The sequence below is a fragment of the Sinocyclocheilus anshuiensis genome, unplaced genomic scaffold, assembly GCF_001515605.1.
Source record: "Sinocyclocheilus anshuiensis isolate Anshui unplaced genomic scaffold, SAMN03320099.WGS_v1.1 scaffold405, whole genome shotgun sequence".
NCBI lineage: Eukaryota > Metazoa > Chordata > Actinopteri > Cypriniformes > Cyprinidae > Sinocyclocheilus > Sinocyclocheilus anshuiensis.
Window position 1 is genome coordinate 122,339 of NW_015539855.1, and position 15,272 is coordinate 137,610.

The following is a 15,272-nucleotide window of genomic DNA, read 5'->3' on the forward strand; positions in this document are numbered from 1 at the left end:
TTCTGACGGCACCCATTCACTGCAGAGGATCCACTGGTGCACAAGTGTTGTAATGTTACATTTTTCCAAATTTGTTCTGATGAAGCAACAAATTCATTTACATCTTGGACAGCATTTTTGGGTGAACTCTCTCTTTAATCATGTGGCCAGTGTCTCTTTGGAAGGAGTTAGGGATCATGTAAGACTATGTAAACCACCTGTGTTAGATTCAAATGATATTTCCAGCATCTAATAGTCAGTCCAATATTTTCCCTTTTGTTTTATTTTATAATTGTGTTTTCTATTGCACTTCATGGCACACGACTTAAAATGAAAAAAAAAAGGCACATCAGCAGTCCCTTTTCTTTGAGAACATGTAAACCAAAGCACCAATGTACAATCTCTAATGACATGACATCCATATCATAACCTGCTAATCAGTTTAAAGTGTTTTACATGAAATACATCATAATAATGACAAGTGATGCATAGTGTTTAAGGAAGAAAACTACAATGATATATTAATAGAGCAGCAGATCTAGTGGCCAGAGAGTAGAACACATTGGAGACCAATGGAGACAGAAAGAAAGAGTACGATCAGAGGAGTGTAGATACATGAGTGTGAGGCTTATTTCAGTAAGACAGAGATGGCAAATCAGAAGGATACCATTCTGTTGACGTCCTATGGTGTCTGCAGTGGGCTGTCCTCTGTCTCGAGCTGGGCCAGCTGCCTGCGCAGGCTGTTCACTTTGTTCTGCAGCTCCTTGTTGTACTCTATAATATGGACCATCTCCTGATAGGCCTCGTCCAAACACTTTGTAGAGCGATTCCAGCGAAGGAATACCCCTACAGAGAAAAGAACAAGGTGCTAGATATGTGATATGTGATGATATCATTCTGTGTTGCTGATAAATGATCTTTTCTGGGACACACAAAAAGAAAAAGATGTGAGATGGCCACATTGATCACCCTGCTGTACCTTAAGGTTATACATAAGGAAAGCTTAAATATCCCCACACAATCACCAATCCCATGTTTCTTAACACACATAATGCTGACATTTAGTGATGGTGTTAGCAGAGTGTACTGGGGCTGCACCAGCTGTACGTAAGTTACAACTTAGCCTAGTTTTGACATAAATGGGCACTAAGTTACAACTTACGCACTACTAAATATTTTTCCGTTGCACCATTACATGTAGTTGAAGTGTAACTCTACGTATAAACTAAATATTTACATATGTGATATGTGATGATATCATTCTGTGTTGCTGATAAATGATCTTTTCTGGGACACACAAAAAGAAAAAGATGTGAGATGGCCACATTGATCACCCTGCTGTACCTTAAGGTTATACATAAGGAAAGCTTAAATATCCCCACACAATCACCAATCCCATGTTTCTTAACACACATAATGCTGACATTTTGTGATGGTGTTAGCAGAGTCTACTGGGGCCGCACCAGCTGTACGTAAGTTACAACTTAGCCTAGTTTTGACATAAATGGGCACTAAGTTACAACTTACGCACTACTAAATATTTTTCCGTTGCACCATTACATGTAGTTGAAGTGTAACTCTACGTATAAACTAAATATTTACGGAAGCGTCTGGTCAGGAGTAACGGTTGGAATAAAATAGCAGACTGAGTGAACTGCATCAATATGCTCTTCTTTACACTCATGTACATATTAAGAGAGAGAACAATATGTGAATAAACCTACTTTCTTTTTTAGCGCATCTTCAACACCCCATCTACAGTGCGCCCCTGTGCGCTTCGGTCCGTGTTGTGCATGTCAGATGAAATAATAAATAAATGCCATTTCTTATGTTTTTTTTTCTTTCAGTATTTAGTGATCCTTATTTATTTCGGACTAGATAGTCGGACTTGTAACCCGAAGGTCGCAGGTTCAAGTCTCAGGTCCGGCAGGAATTGTAGATGGGGGGAGTGAATAACCAGTGCTCTCTCCAGCTTCAATACCACGACTGAGGTGAGACTCTTGAGCAAGGCACTGAACCCCCAACAGTGAGACATCTCATCCTTTTAAAATGGAAACATGCCTCACCCCCTATGGGACACCATACTTGGCCACACGTCACGTCCTTTCCCCTTCCTTTCCTTAGTGGAAACTTGTTTATATTTTTACCGTTAGTATACGTGAGGCAAAAGAAGTTCGAATGAAGGATAAATTTAATTAATTGCATTTAAACAAGTTCTGCTCGCGTATTTGAAGGTTTCTATTGGATGATTTAGTGTAAACGTCATATTATGCAACTACGCATTACTTACTTGCTACGTCCTGCCTTATGAACAACTGGTGCAACCAAATAATGTATAGATTTAGTTACAAACTAGCTAGTAGTTACTAAGCTTCTAGTGTGGACTTAACATTCTAATTTAAGTAAGAACTTACGAATGGCTGGTGCAACCCTACCCTGGTCAATACTCATTCAACTGTGAAATTAACATTTGATTAGCTATTCCTCAAAAGACCTTGACACTTAAAGGAATAGTTTTACTCACCCTCAGGCCATATAATATGTAGATGTGTTTGTTTCTTCATCAGAACAGATTTGGAGAAATTTATTGCATTGCATCACTGCATTACACTGAAATTTATTTATTGCATTGCATCACTTTCTCACCAATGGATCCTCTGCAGTGAATGGGTGCCGTCAGAATGAGAGTTAAAAAAAACATCACAGTAATCCATAAGTAATCCACATGACTCCAGTCCATTAGTTAATATCTTGTGAAGTGAAAAGCTGCATGTTTGTAAGAAACAAATCCTATTTTATATCTATAATATTGGTGTTTCTTGTGAAAGGTTTGTCTCATCTGAATCAGGAGAGAAATATGCACAGATCATTTACAAGTGAAAAAAAGTCCAAAACGGTTCTAAACAAATATGTTGGTGGAATTTAATGTGAGAGGACAACAGGGGAAGGACTTTTTCACTGGAGGAAGCGCTATTAGGAATTACAGACTCATATTTTAGCCATAAGTGACGGTTTAAGTTCAAATGCCTTTCACAAATGCACAGCTTTTCATGTCATAAATCGTTAATTAATGGACTTGAGTTGTGAGGCTTGTGGATTATTGTGATGTTTCTATCAGCTGTTTGGACGGCACCCATTCACTGCAGAGCAAGTAATGTAATGATAAATGTATCCAAATCTATTCGGATAAAGAAAAAAACTCCTACATCTTGGACGGCCTGAGACACCATGTTAATATAGCCAACCAGTACTGTATAAGCAATACATCTGCTTGCCAAAAATAAACTGGACACAGTTCTCTCACATATGGTTCTGTACTAAAGTGACTTGGAAGAAAGTGCAAATTGAAGAAAGGATACATTCACATATAACCCACAAATTGAAAACTCATAGTTTTGTTCAAACCACCTGGTTACTTTCATTCATCACACAAACATACTAGCAGCATGTGTTACTTCCATTCATTTTTTTTAAAATATAGGTTAATGAACTGTAATCTAGTCAAAGGCTTATATCTATTGTATAAGACTGTTCAGTGTAGCTCTTTTGGTGAGTACACTAATATTCACACGTTTGACTGGCAGTGTATATGAAAGGTCTAAACATATCTGTGAGTTGTTTGAGAACTGCTCATGTGACTGAAAGTGAACCCCCATGGCATTAAACTCCATGTCTACTTGGCTGCTTTTCCTGAAAGTGTCTCTTTCACTGCACCTCTAAAATAGAGGCATGACAGATGAGGACTAAAAAATGAATGGCACAGAGGTCATCGGGGTTAAATCATTGTCACACTTGTGAATTCCATGTGACATTAACCTGTATCTGGTGAAAAGTTTAAAACAAATGGATGTTGAAGTCTCAGAGTTGCTTCTTTAATGCTAAATAATATCTTAAACATGACAAGGAAGATTCATTTTCTTGATTAAAAATAAATGGATTACTATATTTAGAGTAATATTAACTTTATTTTTTACATTTCATCTTTGTCTAATCCGTGTCCCAAAAACCACAATCTCTGTCACATATACAAACTACAATAACTTTGCAGCAGACTATAGGTGAGTTCTTTAAAAATGTAAATAATTAATTTAAATAATATTGTATTCTAAAATTAATGTAATTAATAATAATTATAATTTTAGATTTGAATATAAATTCAATTACTAAAAAAAATGTAAAGAATATACGGTTTCATTTTCATTACACCAGGATAATTATAATTATTCAGATGGAAATCTGTCTCAGAGTTTGTTAAACATAATAGTGAAGTATGTGACTAATGCACAAGATACAGTATCTATAGGTGCATCTGTTGTATGTCATGGAAGAATGGTGACATACCATTCATTACAAAACACATACTGATCTTACAATCAACACGTTCTTTAAGCATCTCACGCATCTCATGGTTCACTGCAAAAATATAGTTAAAGCACCAAACAACACATGACTGCCCCCTATAGTTTAACTGGGTAAACATGCTTTTCAATATCATTTTCATGATGATGTCACATTCACAGCAGGTGCTGGAAGAGATCAAAAAATGATAGGAATGTGGGAGATTTGATGGTGCTCACCCTCCCACAGAAGCAGGCTCTGAGGAGCCACAGACGGCCAGATGACCAGGTTATTGGGCTCATATAGTGGGTTGAGAAATCGCTCCAGCTCCTGAGGTCTGTTCACCCACGACCACAAAGAAACAGTTTTCTGAGACAGCTGCAGCTTCCCCCTGAAACATTACACAGAAAGTACAAAGTTTACATTTACACCTAAATTTTAGGTGTAAATGTACACGTTGCAGCCGTTGCCATCCATTATGTTACAATAAGCAACTATTCTACACTTCAAGCTGGACCCTAACATTCATAAATATTCGAATCTTGCAAAAGTACATTTTTTAAAATAAAGGTTCCAAAGTTGTTGTTTTTTGCAGTGATGCCACAGAAGAACCATTTTATGTTCCCTAAAGAACCTTTCAGTGAACAGTTCTTAAAAGAAAATTTTTTTTCTTAGTGAAGAACAATTTTAAGAAACTTTTTCCACTATAAACCACCTTTTATACAAGGGAAAGTTTCTATGGATGTTAAAGGTTCTTCATGGAAATATCGAGGCCCATAAGGAACCTTTATTTTTTTAGTTAATTTAAAGAAAACATATTTTAAAATTTTGAACCAGAATGAAACCTCTCCTCTTGTGTCTAAAGATCAGATTTATGACGTCACAAACTACACACCCTTCATTGTCAGTAAATGACTGTACCAAAACTGGGCATTTTGAAATGTGATACACATTTAAGCAACAAGCGGAAAATCATTTCACAACACAGTTACCACAACATCCTGTTCAGAATATGAAACAAACACAAAAGGGTCACGGCCAACAACAAGTTGACCTTTACTGATGCTGGAGTGTTGACGGAAAGGGTCGTGACCTTCTGCTCCTGAATTACAACATGCCATGTGTTTATGTACAAGTGTAAACTATGGCCCAATCACAAATTCCCTTGCGGTTTTCTTTCAAATCCACCGCTGGTGACGTAACTGTTACACAGACACACAAGTTACCTTCAGAGTGATAAAATAACTGTGGCGTTTGCGACAGGTCCTGTGTTGGCTACTTAGAGATTTATCTGATATGGTTAAAACAAGCTGTTTTTACAAGGTTGTATGTGATGTAATACAGGAAAGGAGATAGCATGTGAGAATCTGTAAATGGACGTCATGACAGGAATGTGATGAAGGGGAACACTAACCTCTCGGCCACGCAGTTTCCAAGGAAAGTGCCAAACTGTGAGGCATAGGCATGCTCGAAGAGCATGATCAGCAAGTTCTCGTTGAACTGGAAGGAGCAAGGGAACTGCCGCAGGATCTGCCACACACAGTCCAGGAAGAGCAGGAACACAGGCGCTTCACTTCGGGGCTTCCCGTTTGAGTATGCAGACTGTGCACAGCGCTGCTGGAATGGGTGACCGGCCTGGAGGTAAAGGTTACAGGACCTTAGGTTATCCCAGACTTTACAGAGAAACTTCATTTTAAAACCAAGGCTGTCTCATTCCACTTCCTATTTCCTTATGTTGTTAATCAGTGTATTATCAAATTGGGACACTAGCAAGGGTCTTGATTCTCTACACATTACCTGTGACACATTTTATAGTCATTACGATTATTCAGTATTTATCAACAACATGGCTATATGTCATTATAAATGATGTTACATATATTGACACTATGAAATATGCATTTCTCCTACATTTCTTTAAGAAAAACATGTGTATACATACTGTAACTGCATTCAGACATAAACCAAATAAAAGACCATACAACACCACTCAAAAGTTGTACGGTTTAAAAAGATTTTTAAATGCTTTTGAAAGAAGTCTCCTATGTGCATCAGAGCTACATTTATTTCATCGAAATACAGTCAAATCAGTAATATTGACAAATATTATTACAATTTAAAATAATTGTTTTATATTTTAATATATTTAAAAATTTGATTTATTCCTGTGATTTTCTGCATTATTACTCCAGACTTCAGTGTCACATGATCCTTCAGAAATCATACTAACATGCTGATTTGGTGCTCAAGAAACATTATTTTTATCAATGTTGGAAACGTGCGCTAAATGTTTGTGTAATATTTTTGTGGAAACTGTGATACAATGTTTTTAGGATTCTTTGACAGTAGTGAATAGAACGTTCAAAAGAACAACATTTGTTCGAAACAGAAAACTTTTGTAACATTATAAATGTCTTTACTGTAACTTTTGATCAATTTAATGTATTCTTGCTAAATGAACCCAAACTTTTGCACAGTAAAGTACATAAATAAATTAATAAAAATAAAACGCATGAAAGATGTTTTGAAACATCTAACAACTGCAGAATAAAGCCATATGACAAACAAAGTTTTATTTAATTCTTGTATTATATGTGACCCTGGACCACAAAACCAGTCATAAGGGTCAATTTATTTAAATTGAGATTTATACATCATCTGAAAGACAATGTTTTTTAGGCTATTGCTACAAATATACCCCAGCGACTTAAGACTGCTTTTGTGGTCCAGGGTCACATATTTTGATGGGAAATACTTAAATACTTTGTCTTTATACAATTACACTTTTGCTCTTCTCTGATGCCCTATGATAATATTTCCGGTATGCAAATATAGCAGCCAACTTCTTACAGTACATTCAGAGAATTTCTAGGGAAGGTAATAGAATGATTTTGACAATGGAACAGGAAGCAGAAATCAGACACATCCGAGTCAAGGTTTCTCACCTGTAACCACTCTCGCTCAATCAGTGCCTCAAAGCCACGGATGGTTCTGCATGCCGGATCGAGGATGATCTGGGCGAGAGACGTGACCTGCAGTGTTGAATCAGTGCCCTCTGTGCCATGAACCAGCACTGACGCCCCTTCCCTAGAATACAACACAAATTAAAGTGGCCCCTCCAAGTTTGAAACTGCACTCAGATTGAAATTTAGCACACATATAGTGCTACAAACCTGATAAAGAACTGCATGCCAAAAGCAGCAGAACCAGTGTGGTATGAACATAATGATGATTATAGCATGACAACAGCACTAATTATCACCACAACAAGCTTTGTAACAAATGTGGCGAGAAACGGGGCGACAGCAGCTTTTGTAATTAACTTAGAATAGAGCTAAAACAGTAATTAACACAGCTGCACAATATGGCCTGTACAGATCTGTCTACAGTGTAAAGGCTCTGTGTGCATGAGACAGGAACAGATAGATGTATCAACAGATGTACCTGTCAATGCACTGTGCAGCCAGGCAGGCCGTTGTGAGGATTTCCTTAACATTACTCTGCCAGTTGGACGCTTCAAGTTTACTGAGCCAGCGGTCCATGCTGTGCGACTGATCGTTGCACGCCTCCACCAGCTTTATCAGACTGTCCTGCAGAACATTAGACCTGTGGGAGAACAGCTGTCAGATTATAGTATCAGTTACAGGACTCATTTATGCAGCTGTGTTTGTTTGTTTGCATATGGTATTCTTCAGCTCCAAATGAGCATTTTAGCTGCACATGACATGTGTTTTCCAGGCTTGAACGAGTTTAAGCCCCCTAATAAAAGTGCAGTGGATACTAGTCTCAGTCTCAGATGGTACAAATTGCTCACAGTCCATTCACGGACCGCCTGATATATATTATATATGATATATATATTGATCACATATATTGAAAAGAAAGTGATCTGTTTCACTGACTTAAGAAACTTTATCAGTTTGCCTGTAAACCAAGCTGAGCACTTAAGAAATAGTCACTGGATTTGCCAAACATTTGTCAAAATCACGATGAAACCAGAGAGAAGTTATGGTTTTGATTAAACAATACAAGGTCTAAATAAATAAATAAATATTTTAATTAAACACATACATGTATGAATCATTCACAATAAGATCTATAACATGCATTACAAAATATAGTTGTAAAAGTGAAATATTGAATTTGTTTCATGCCAAATAAAAAAAAAAAATCTAAATTTAAAATAAAAATGTTTAATAAAATTTTACATAAAAAAAAAACAAAATAAAAAAGTAAAATTAAAATTTTTAACTATACCTAGCATTTTTGTTTGAGGCATTATGTATGTATAGTATGTATTGCTTTTGAACCAATTTTACCACAGAGTCTTTACCGTTTTTGATATTCTTCCACTGATTTCCGTACAACTATTCATTGAAACTGCTGATGGTCTTTTATTGTGTATCAAACCTGGCTCTAAATAGCATGTAAAAACAAAACAAAAACTGTGGTTTGGTCGGTTTACAGGTCGGACAGGTGGTCATTCATAACAAAACTTTTAATAAAATAAAATGTAATAATTGAATTTTTAAATCAAATTCACTTATGTTCTCTACATTTCAATGCAAAAAAGTTCAAACTAAATGATATCACTGGAATAAATTACATTTTTAAATATATATTTAAATAGAAAACAGTTATTTTAAATTGTAATACTGTATTTTTACTATACCGTATACTGTACTGTGTTTTTACTGTATTCTTAATCAAATAAGTGCAGCAATACAATGTTGTGATGTCTAAATTTAATACGGCTGATTTTAGTTTTTATTTTTATGTTTATTTAGACAAAATAGTATCAAATTCTGTTTTTTTATTTATTGTTATGTCTGGCCATAGCATGAAAATGATTATCAGTTAGAATATTAATATTATCCATCTCTACTTATGCAGTTAGTCTGGCTGTGTGAGAATAACTGGATACACACCTCTCAATCGCTTTATGGATCCTCCTCCACTGAGGGTAGTTGGCTTCCTGTTCAAATCCTCCTCCGCGAGCTTTAGCCTGCTGCGCTACAGCTATAGTCCGCGTGTCGATGATGTAACCTCGCTTCCCCGCGCAAAGCGTGGCATTGATCAGCTTCTCGTCCTCTTTGCAGCGGCGTCCATTGGTTCCTGTTAGTGGCTGTGCTGCTCGCATCATCACCTGTGGACAGTGTGATCAGAGTCTGTTTTAAACAGGCCAACATTTGGAAGCAAAATTTCCATAGTGCACTTCTTCTAACCATGGCGTTTTTCTTGTGGTAGTAACTGAGCACAGGGAAACGGCCTCCGTGGCGGAAGGAAGCAGCTTTGCAGAGACTTTCATCGTCGATGTCTTTGGGCACAGTCAGTAGGGACGGGTACGAGGGGCACAAGCTGAAGTCTTTATTTACCTCACTCAGTCTCCATTCATCTGTCTGAGAGAGGACAACAGAACTCAGTGTCATCTTTATTTAATTAGACACTTTATTTTTTTAAATGAAAATAACAAAAATCACAAGCAAAAATGTTTCTGCTTCAATGTATTTCAACTAAGCCTAAACCAAAAGAGGTTTAAAATAAACTGATATACTGTACACTACCACTCAAAAGTTGGGGTGAGTAATTTTTTAAAGAAATTAATCATTTTATTTAGCAAGGATGCATTAAATTGATCAAGCATGACAGTCAAGACATCTATGTTAGAAAAATAATAATTCAAATAAAGAGCACTTAAGTTTCCACAAAACATTACTATTATATTAAGCAGCACAACTGTTTTCAACATTGATAATAATAATAAATGCTCCTTGAGCCCCAAATTAGCATATTAGAATGATTGCTGAAAGATCACATGACACTGGAGTAATGACGCTGAAATTTCAGCTTTGCCATCACAGGACTAAATGACATTTTAAAATAAATAATAATAGAGAACAGCTGTAATTATATTTCTGAATATTATTATCGTGTTATTGTATTTTAATCAAATAAACACAGCTTTGGTGAGTATAAACAACATTTAAAAAACCTTACTGACCCCAAACATTTGAACGGGAGTTTATGAAATACTAACTGTATTTGTATTAAATTGGATATCAGAACATGAAGTCACGAATATGTGCTCTTTGGCTTCCCATAGAGAATCATCTGAAAAAATTAGCAATGATACACTGAGAACCTGTATTACAACTTTTTCTGATGACCTCAGTGTCAAGGCTTCCAGGGATAAAACAATACCATAGACTCCAGATCTTTGAAAGACTCCTCTGGTACGAACGACTGCCATCCATCCTCAATGACCTCAAACAAAGGACGGTAGAAGAACGGATACATCAGGGACACAGAGTCCAGCGTGGAGAGAGCCTGAAAAACGAATGATCATAAACTGAACACTAACAGCATAAACTGATTAGTAGAAATTAGGGTTATTAGTCCATTATTATTCTGCTTTATGAGTGAGTACTAATGCAGTCTTACTTCAATTGAGCTGGCAATATTAAGACACTCCTCCATGCCAGGTATGTCCAGCTGAATCACCCGCAGGTCCTTACACTTTACAATAATAGTTCCCAGTGATCCGACAAACCTGTGCACATTAGGTCAGTAAGATGTTTTTGATAGAAGTCTCTCATGCTCACCAAGGCTGCATTTATTTGATCAAAAATGTAGTAAACCACTAATACTGTGAGATAGCATTACATTTTAAAATAACTGTTTTCTATACAGTTTTAAAATGTAAATTATTACTGTGATGTCAAAGCTGAATTTTCAGCAGGCATTACTCCAGTCTTTAGTGCTACATGACTTCTCATAAATCATTCTAATATGAGAATTCATATTATTATCAGTGTTGAAAACAGTTGTGCTGCTTTTTTTTCTTTTTGTGAAAACATTGATACATTTTTTCAGGATTCATCGATGAATATAAAGTTCAAAAGAACATAATTTATTTGAATCATATCTTTTGTAACATTATACATTTCTTTACTTTCACGTTTGATCAATTACATGCATCCTTGATTAATAAAAATATATATGCGAGTCGTGACCCTGGACCACAAAAGCAGTCATAAGTAGCACGGGTATATTTGTAGCAATAGCCAACAATACATTGTATGGGTCAAAATTATCGATTTTTCTTTTGTGTCAAAAAATAATTTGGATATTAAATAAAGATCATGTTCCATGAAGATATTTTTTTAATTTCCTACCGTAGATATATCAAAACTTAATTTTTGATTAGTAATATGCATTGCTAAGGACTTCATTTAGACAACTTTAAAGGCGATTTTCTCAATATTTAGATTTTTTTGCACCCTCAGATTCCAGATTTTGAAATAGTTGTATCTCCTCGGCCAAATATTGTCCTATCATAACAAACCATACACCAATTGAAAGATTTATACATCACGAAAGCTTATTTATTCAGCTTTCAGATGATGTATAAATCTCCATTTTTTAAAAATTGACCCTTATGACTGGTTTTGTGGTCTAGGGTCACATTTATTTTTATTTTACTGACCCTAAACTTCTGAACAGTTGTGAAAATGACAGAAATTGTATTTAAAAATAATATGCCATTTTTACTAGTTGTCTCATACTTCAGCAGTACCTTTTCTCAGTAGAGTCAATGTTAGCATGAAGCAGCCAGAGCTCCTCAGTGGTGTCCTGGCGAGAAGACAAGATGAGGTGATGTCCTGTCAGACACAGAGTTCCCTCCACAGTGGGCATGAAGGGTCGGTGGAGGACCACCCCATCCACACGAGGGGTTTTGATCAGCTCAGCAAACTCCATGATGTTTTGAGAGGTACAAGAAACCTGCGAGAGTCAATGGGAGAGGAAACACTGATATATATGAATACTGTAATGCAAACTACGTCTTAGTCTCATTATTAGGTTTCTTATTATTCTGTTATTTGCATTAATCTGACAACTAAACCTATATAATAGTATGATAATAGTAAAAGCAATGGTGATACACAGTTGAGAAGAGGTTTGTTATTAATATGTTGCAGCGGTGGATTTCTCATCTGCTGCAGGTTGGAAAACAAGACGCAAGCATTGAGACAGCGGTAAAAAAAATACCACATTCGTCTAATTTACTCGAAGGAGCATAACTAAACTAGACACGTGTATTTATAAACAGTTATTCTAGCATATTCAAGGTATCTGTCCAATTTCTCTCGGCTCGCTGTGTCATCAGACTGAAATATGACAACAAACGGGATTTGCAGCTTTGTGTCGCATCAACATGAAGACGCTCGGATTAAAACTAATCAAATGCACTCGACAATGAACCGCAGGTGCGATGTTACTTGTCAAGAACAAAATATGCATTTTAAACATGTACTTAGAAGAGATGACAGCGGTAACAACAGCATTTCTCTCACCTGACACCTCTATTTCCTTGTTTCCACTCCTTTGTTGGATTTGACAACCGACCGCAAGCTAATTTTAATCAATATCGCCACCTACTGGTTTGGGTGAAAGTGAGGGAGAGTGTTGAATATTCTCACTCATCCTCTTCTCAATAAAAATTTAAATTAAAATAAAAAATTGGAATATTATTTAGTAATTAGGGTAATTAATTATTATTTACTGCATGTAAGTAATATAAAATATAGGTTACACTTTATTTTAATTATACATTTAAAGGGATAGTTCACCCAAAAATGAAAAGTTGATGTTTATCTGCTTACCCCCAGGGCATCCAAGATGTAGGTGACTAGGTAGATTCGACTATCTCAAATGGACCATTGACACTCCTAATTGAGATTGTAGATAGAGTGTCAATGGTCCATTTGAGAGATAAGACCCTTGGTGCATACAGATAACACTAACAGCAGAACATAAAATACAGATAGATACAAATTAAATATAAAATACAACTATACAAATATACAAATAAGGTCATGTAAAAAAACAAAATAAAAAAAATAAAAAAATAAAGCAGCACAAGGCACATGGCAGATAGAGTGCAAGCCAGTGAAGTAAACAAACAGTGCAGATATTATGATTATAGTGCAAAAGAGCTTATTCAGTCTGATTAAAGTGACAAAAAGCTCAGAGAGCAGTTCTTTATTTAAACTGTCAGAAGAGGTAGTTGAATGAGATCAGTTCAATGCTGAATGAGGTAGTGAGCAGACCAATGCTGCACAAAGTGACTGGTGCAGGTCCCAGTGTGTTAGTGGGAGGGGGGAGTGGAAGGACCTGGGGATGTGGGAGCTGGGGGGGCTCTGAGGTTGAGAGTTCAGTGGTGCATGGGGCAAAAGAGCATGACTAGCCGTTCAAAGCACTTCATGAGGATGGGGGTAAGTGCAACTGGACGGTAGTCATTGAAGCAGGATGGAGACGGCTTCTTCGGGACTGGAATGATGGTGGTAGCTTTGAAGCATGTGGGGACAACAGCCTGACTTAGTGAGATGTTGAAAATGTCTGTGAAGACATCAGTGAGTTCCACTGCACAGTCTCTCAGTACACACCCAGGAATGTTGTCAGGACCCGGAGCTTTGCGTGCGTTGATCCTGCTGAGGGATCTCCTCACGCTGTCTGGGGACAGCGTCATCACCTGGTCGCCGGGAGGAGGTGGAGTCTTCTGTGCAGTGGTGCTGTTTTGTGCCTCAAAGCGAGCGAAGAAGGCGTTCAGCTCGTTTAGCAGGGAGATGGTGCTGTCACAGGTCCGCGGTGGGGGCCTAAAGCAAGAAGAAGAAGAAGACGCCTCATGCACCTGCTGTTGAGAATGCGCTCAGGACAGTTCGAACAGTTCGGACATTGCGTGAATCAGAGGTAAAAAACGATATAAATACTGTTCAGTGTCTTGCACAGACCGATCGTTTTGTGTCTTTACACATCAATGTATCGTCACGAGCCGCAGGGTTTAATTTGGTTTTGTTTGTGTATGTTTTTTTTTTTACTCTCAAAGCCGTGATTCCCATTCACCTCCATTATAAGACTGACAGACTGCAACAGTTTGTGTAAAAAAATCTTCGTTTGTGTTCTACTGAAGAAACAAAGTCACCTACATCTTGGATGCCCTGGGGGTAAGCAGATAAACATCAAATTTTCATTTTTGGGTGAACTATCCCTTTAAGAACTGAGTAATATTAATTAACTACATGTACTTACTATACGGTTAGGGTTAGGATTAGGGTTTGGCTTTGGGTTACTTGCATGTAATTATGCATATTTGATTGTTATTATAATAGTAACATGTGTAACAAGGACACCTTAAAATAAAGTGTTACCAAATATAATATAATCACATAAACATAATTTAGTGTTCTCTACAGATTTATAAAGTATATGATCATAAAACTTTCGTGAGGAACAAGGCCATATTGGCCAACTAGACCAACATAAACTAACCATAAACCAGCTTGCCATTGCTGTGGAAGTAGGATTGAGGGGTTAACACCAAATACAACACAAAAAGATAAACAATGTTATACATAAGAGATGTAGAACATGTTTGTAATGTCATGTAGTGTCAAAAAATGGATTTACTGGATTGAATGAAACTCATAATATGATTTTTTGCTTGAAAATATATTAGTTTCACAACTGTTAACTATTATTTTTACTTGGCACATTTTTAGCTTGTTAGACCAATAGTATGATTTATATCTGTGGAATATTTGGTAAATAAACCAAATTTAAAATGCCTGATAAGGAAAATTTATGTAATTTACAATCAGGACTGTTTATTTTCATTAGTTGAACTGTGGACTGTGCACTTGTGGAACTGAACAAACAGTTCTAGAATGTATTCCAGGGAATAGACAACGCTTGCTTCTTAATGTTATCCATTAAACCTGACTTAAGAACACTGCTGACATGACAATTTTTGGCAATTAGTATAAAAAAATCATTAATTTCATGGCAAAGCAATTTAACGGATCTGAGTCTTGCATCCTGAAATGATCTAATGCAGTAAAGTCTAAAATAAAATAAAATAAAATAAAATAAAATAAAATAAAATAATAAAATAAAAT

The 15,272-nt window shown here is 36.4% G+C and overlaps 1 protein-coding gene across 2 annotated transcripts; it reads right to left on the bottom strand.

Moving 5' to 3' along the window:
• Window positions 1–72: 72 nt before the first annotated feature.
• LOC107684792 (myotubularin-related protein 9-like) lies at window positions 73–12,698 on the bottom strand. 2 transcript variants are annotated; one of them, XM_016481146.1, is made up of 11 exons: window positions 12,672–12,698; window positions 11,894–12,099; window positions 10,759–10,867; window positions 10,519–10,644; window positions 9,543–9,716; window positions 9,246–9,463; window positions 7,762–7,923; window positions 7,263–7,404; window positions 5,732–5,952; window positions 4,557–4,708; window positions 73–825 (listed from the first exon to the last, which is right to left on the bottom strand). In XM_016481146.1, exons 2-11 carry the CDS (start codon window positions 12,073–12,075, stop codon window positions 662–664), a joined length of 1,650 nt encoding a protein of 549 aa, XP_016336632.1. In that variant the 5' UTR covers window positions 12,076–12,099; window positions 12,672–12,698; the 3' UTR covers window positions 73–661. The 2 variants fall into 2 exon arrangements, with proteins under 2 accessions (XP_016336632.1, XP_016336634.1); XM_016481148.1 differs by lacking the exon at window positions 12,672–12,698 and adding an exon at window positions 12,632–12,671.
• Between the last annotated feature and the right edge of the window lie 2,574 nt (window positions 12,699–15,272).

Excerpts from the sequence above, each read along its gene's own strand:
- LOC107684792 (XM_016481146.1), bottom strand. The coding sequence starts at position 12,075 with ATGGAGTTTGCTGAGCTGATCAAAACCCCTCGTGTGGATGGGGTGGTC. Across the intron at positions 10,868-11,893 it reads ATTGACTCTACTGAGAAAAG|GTTTGTCGGATCACTGGGAA; the intron begins GTACTGCTGAAG and ends TAATGTGCACAG. Across the intron at positions 7,405-7,761 it reads GCTGCACAGTGCATTGACAG|GGAAGGGGCGTCAGTGCTGG; the intron begins GTACATCTGTTG and ends GTTGTATTCTAG.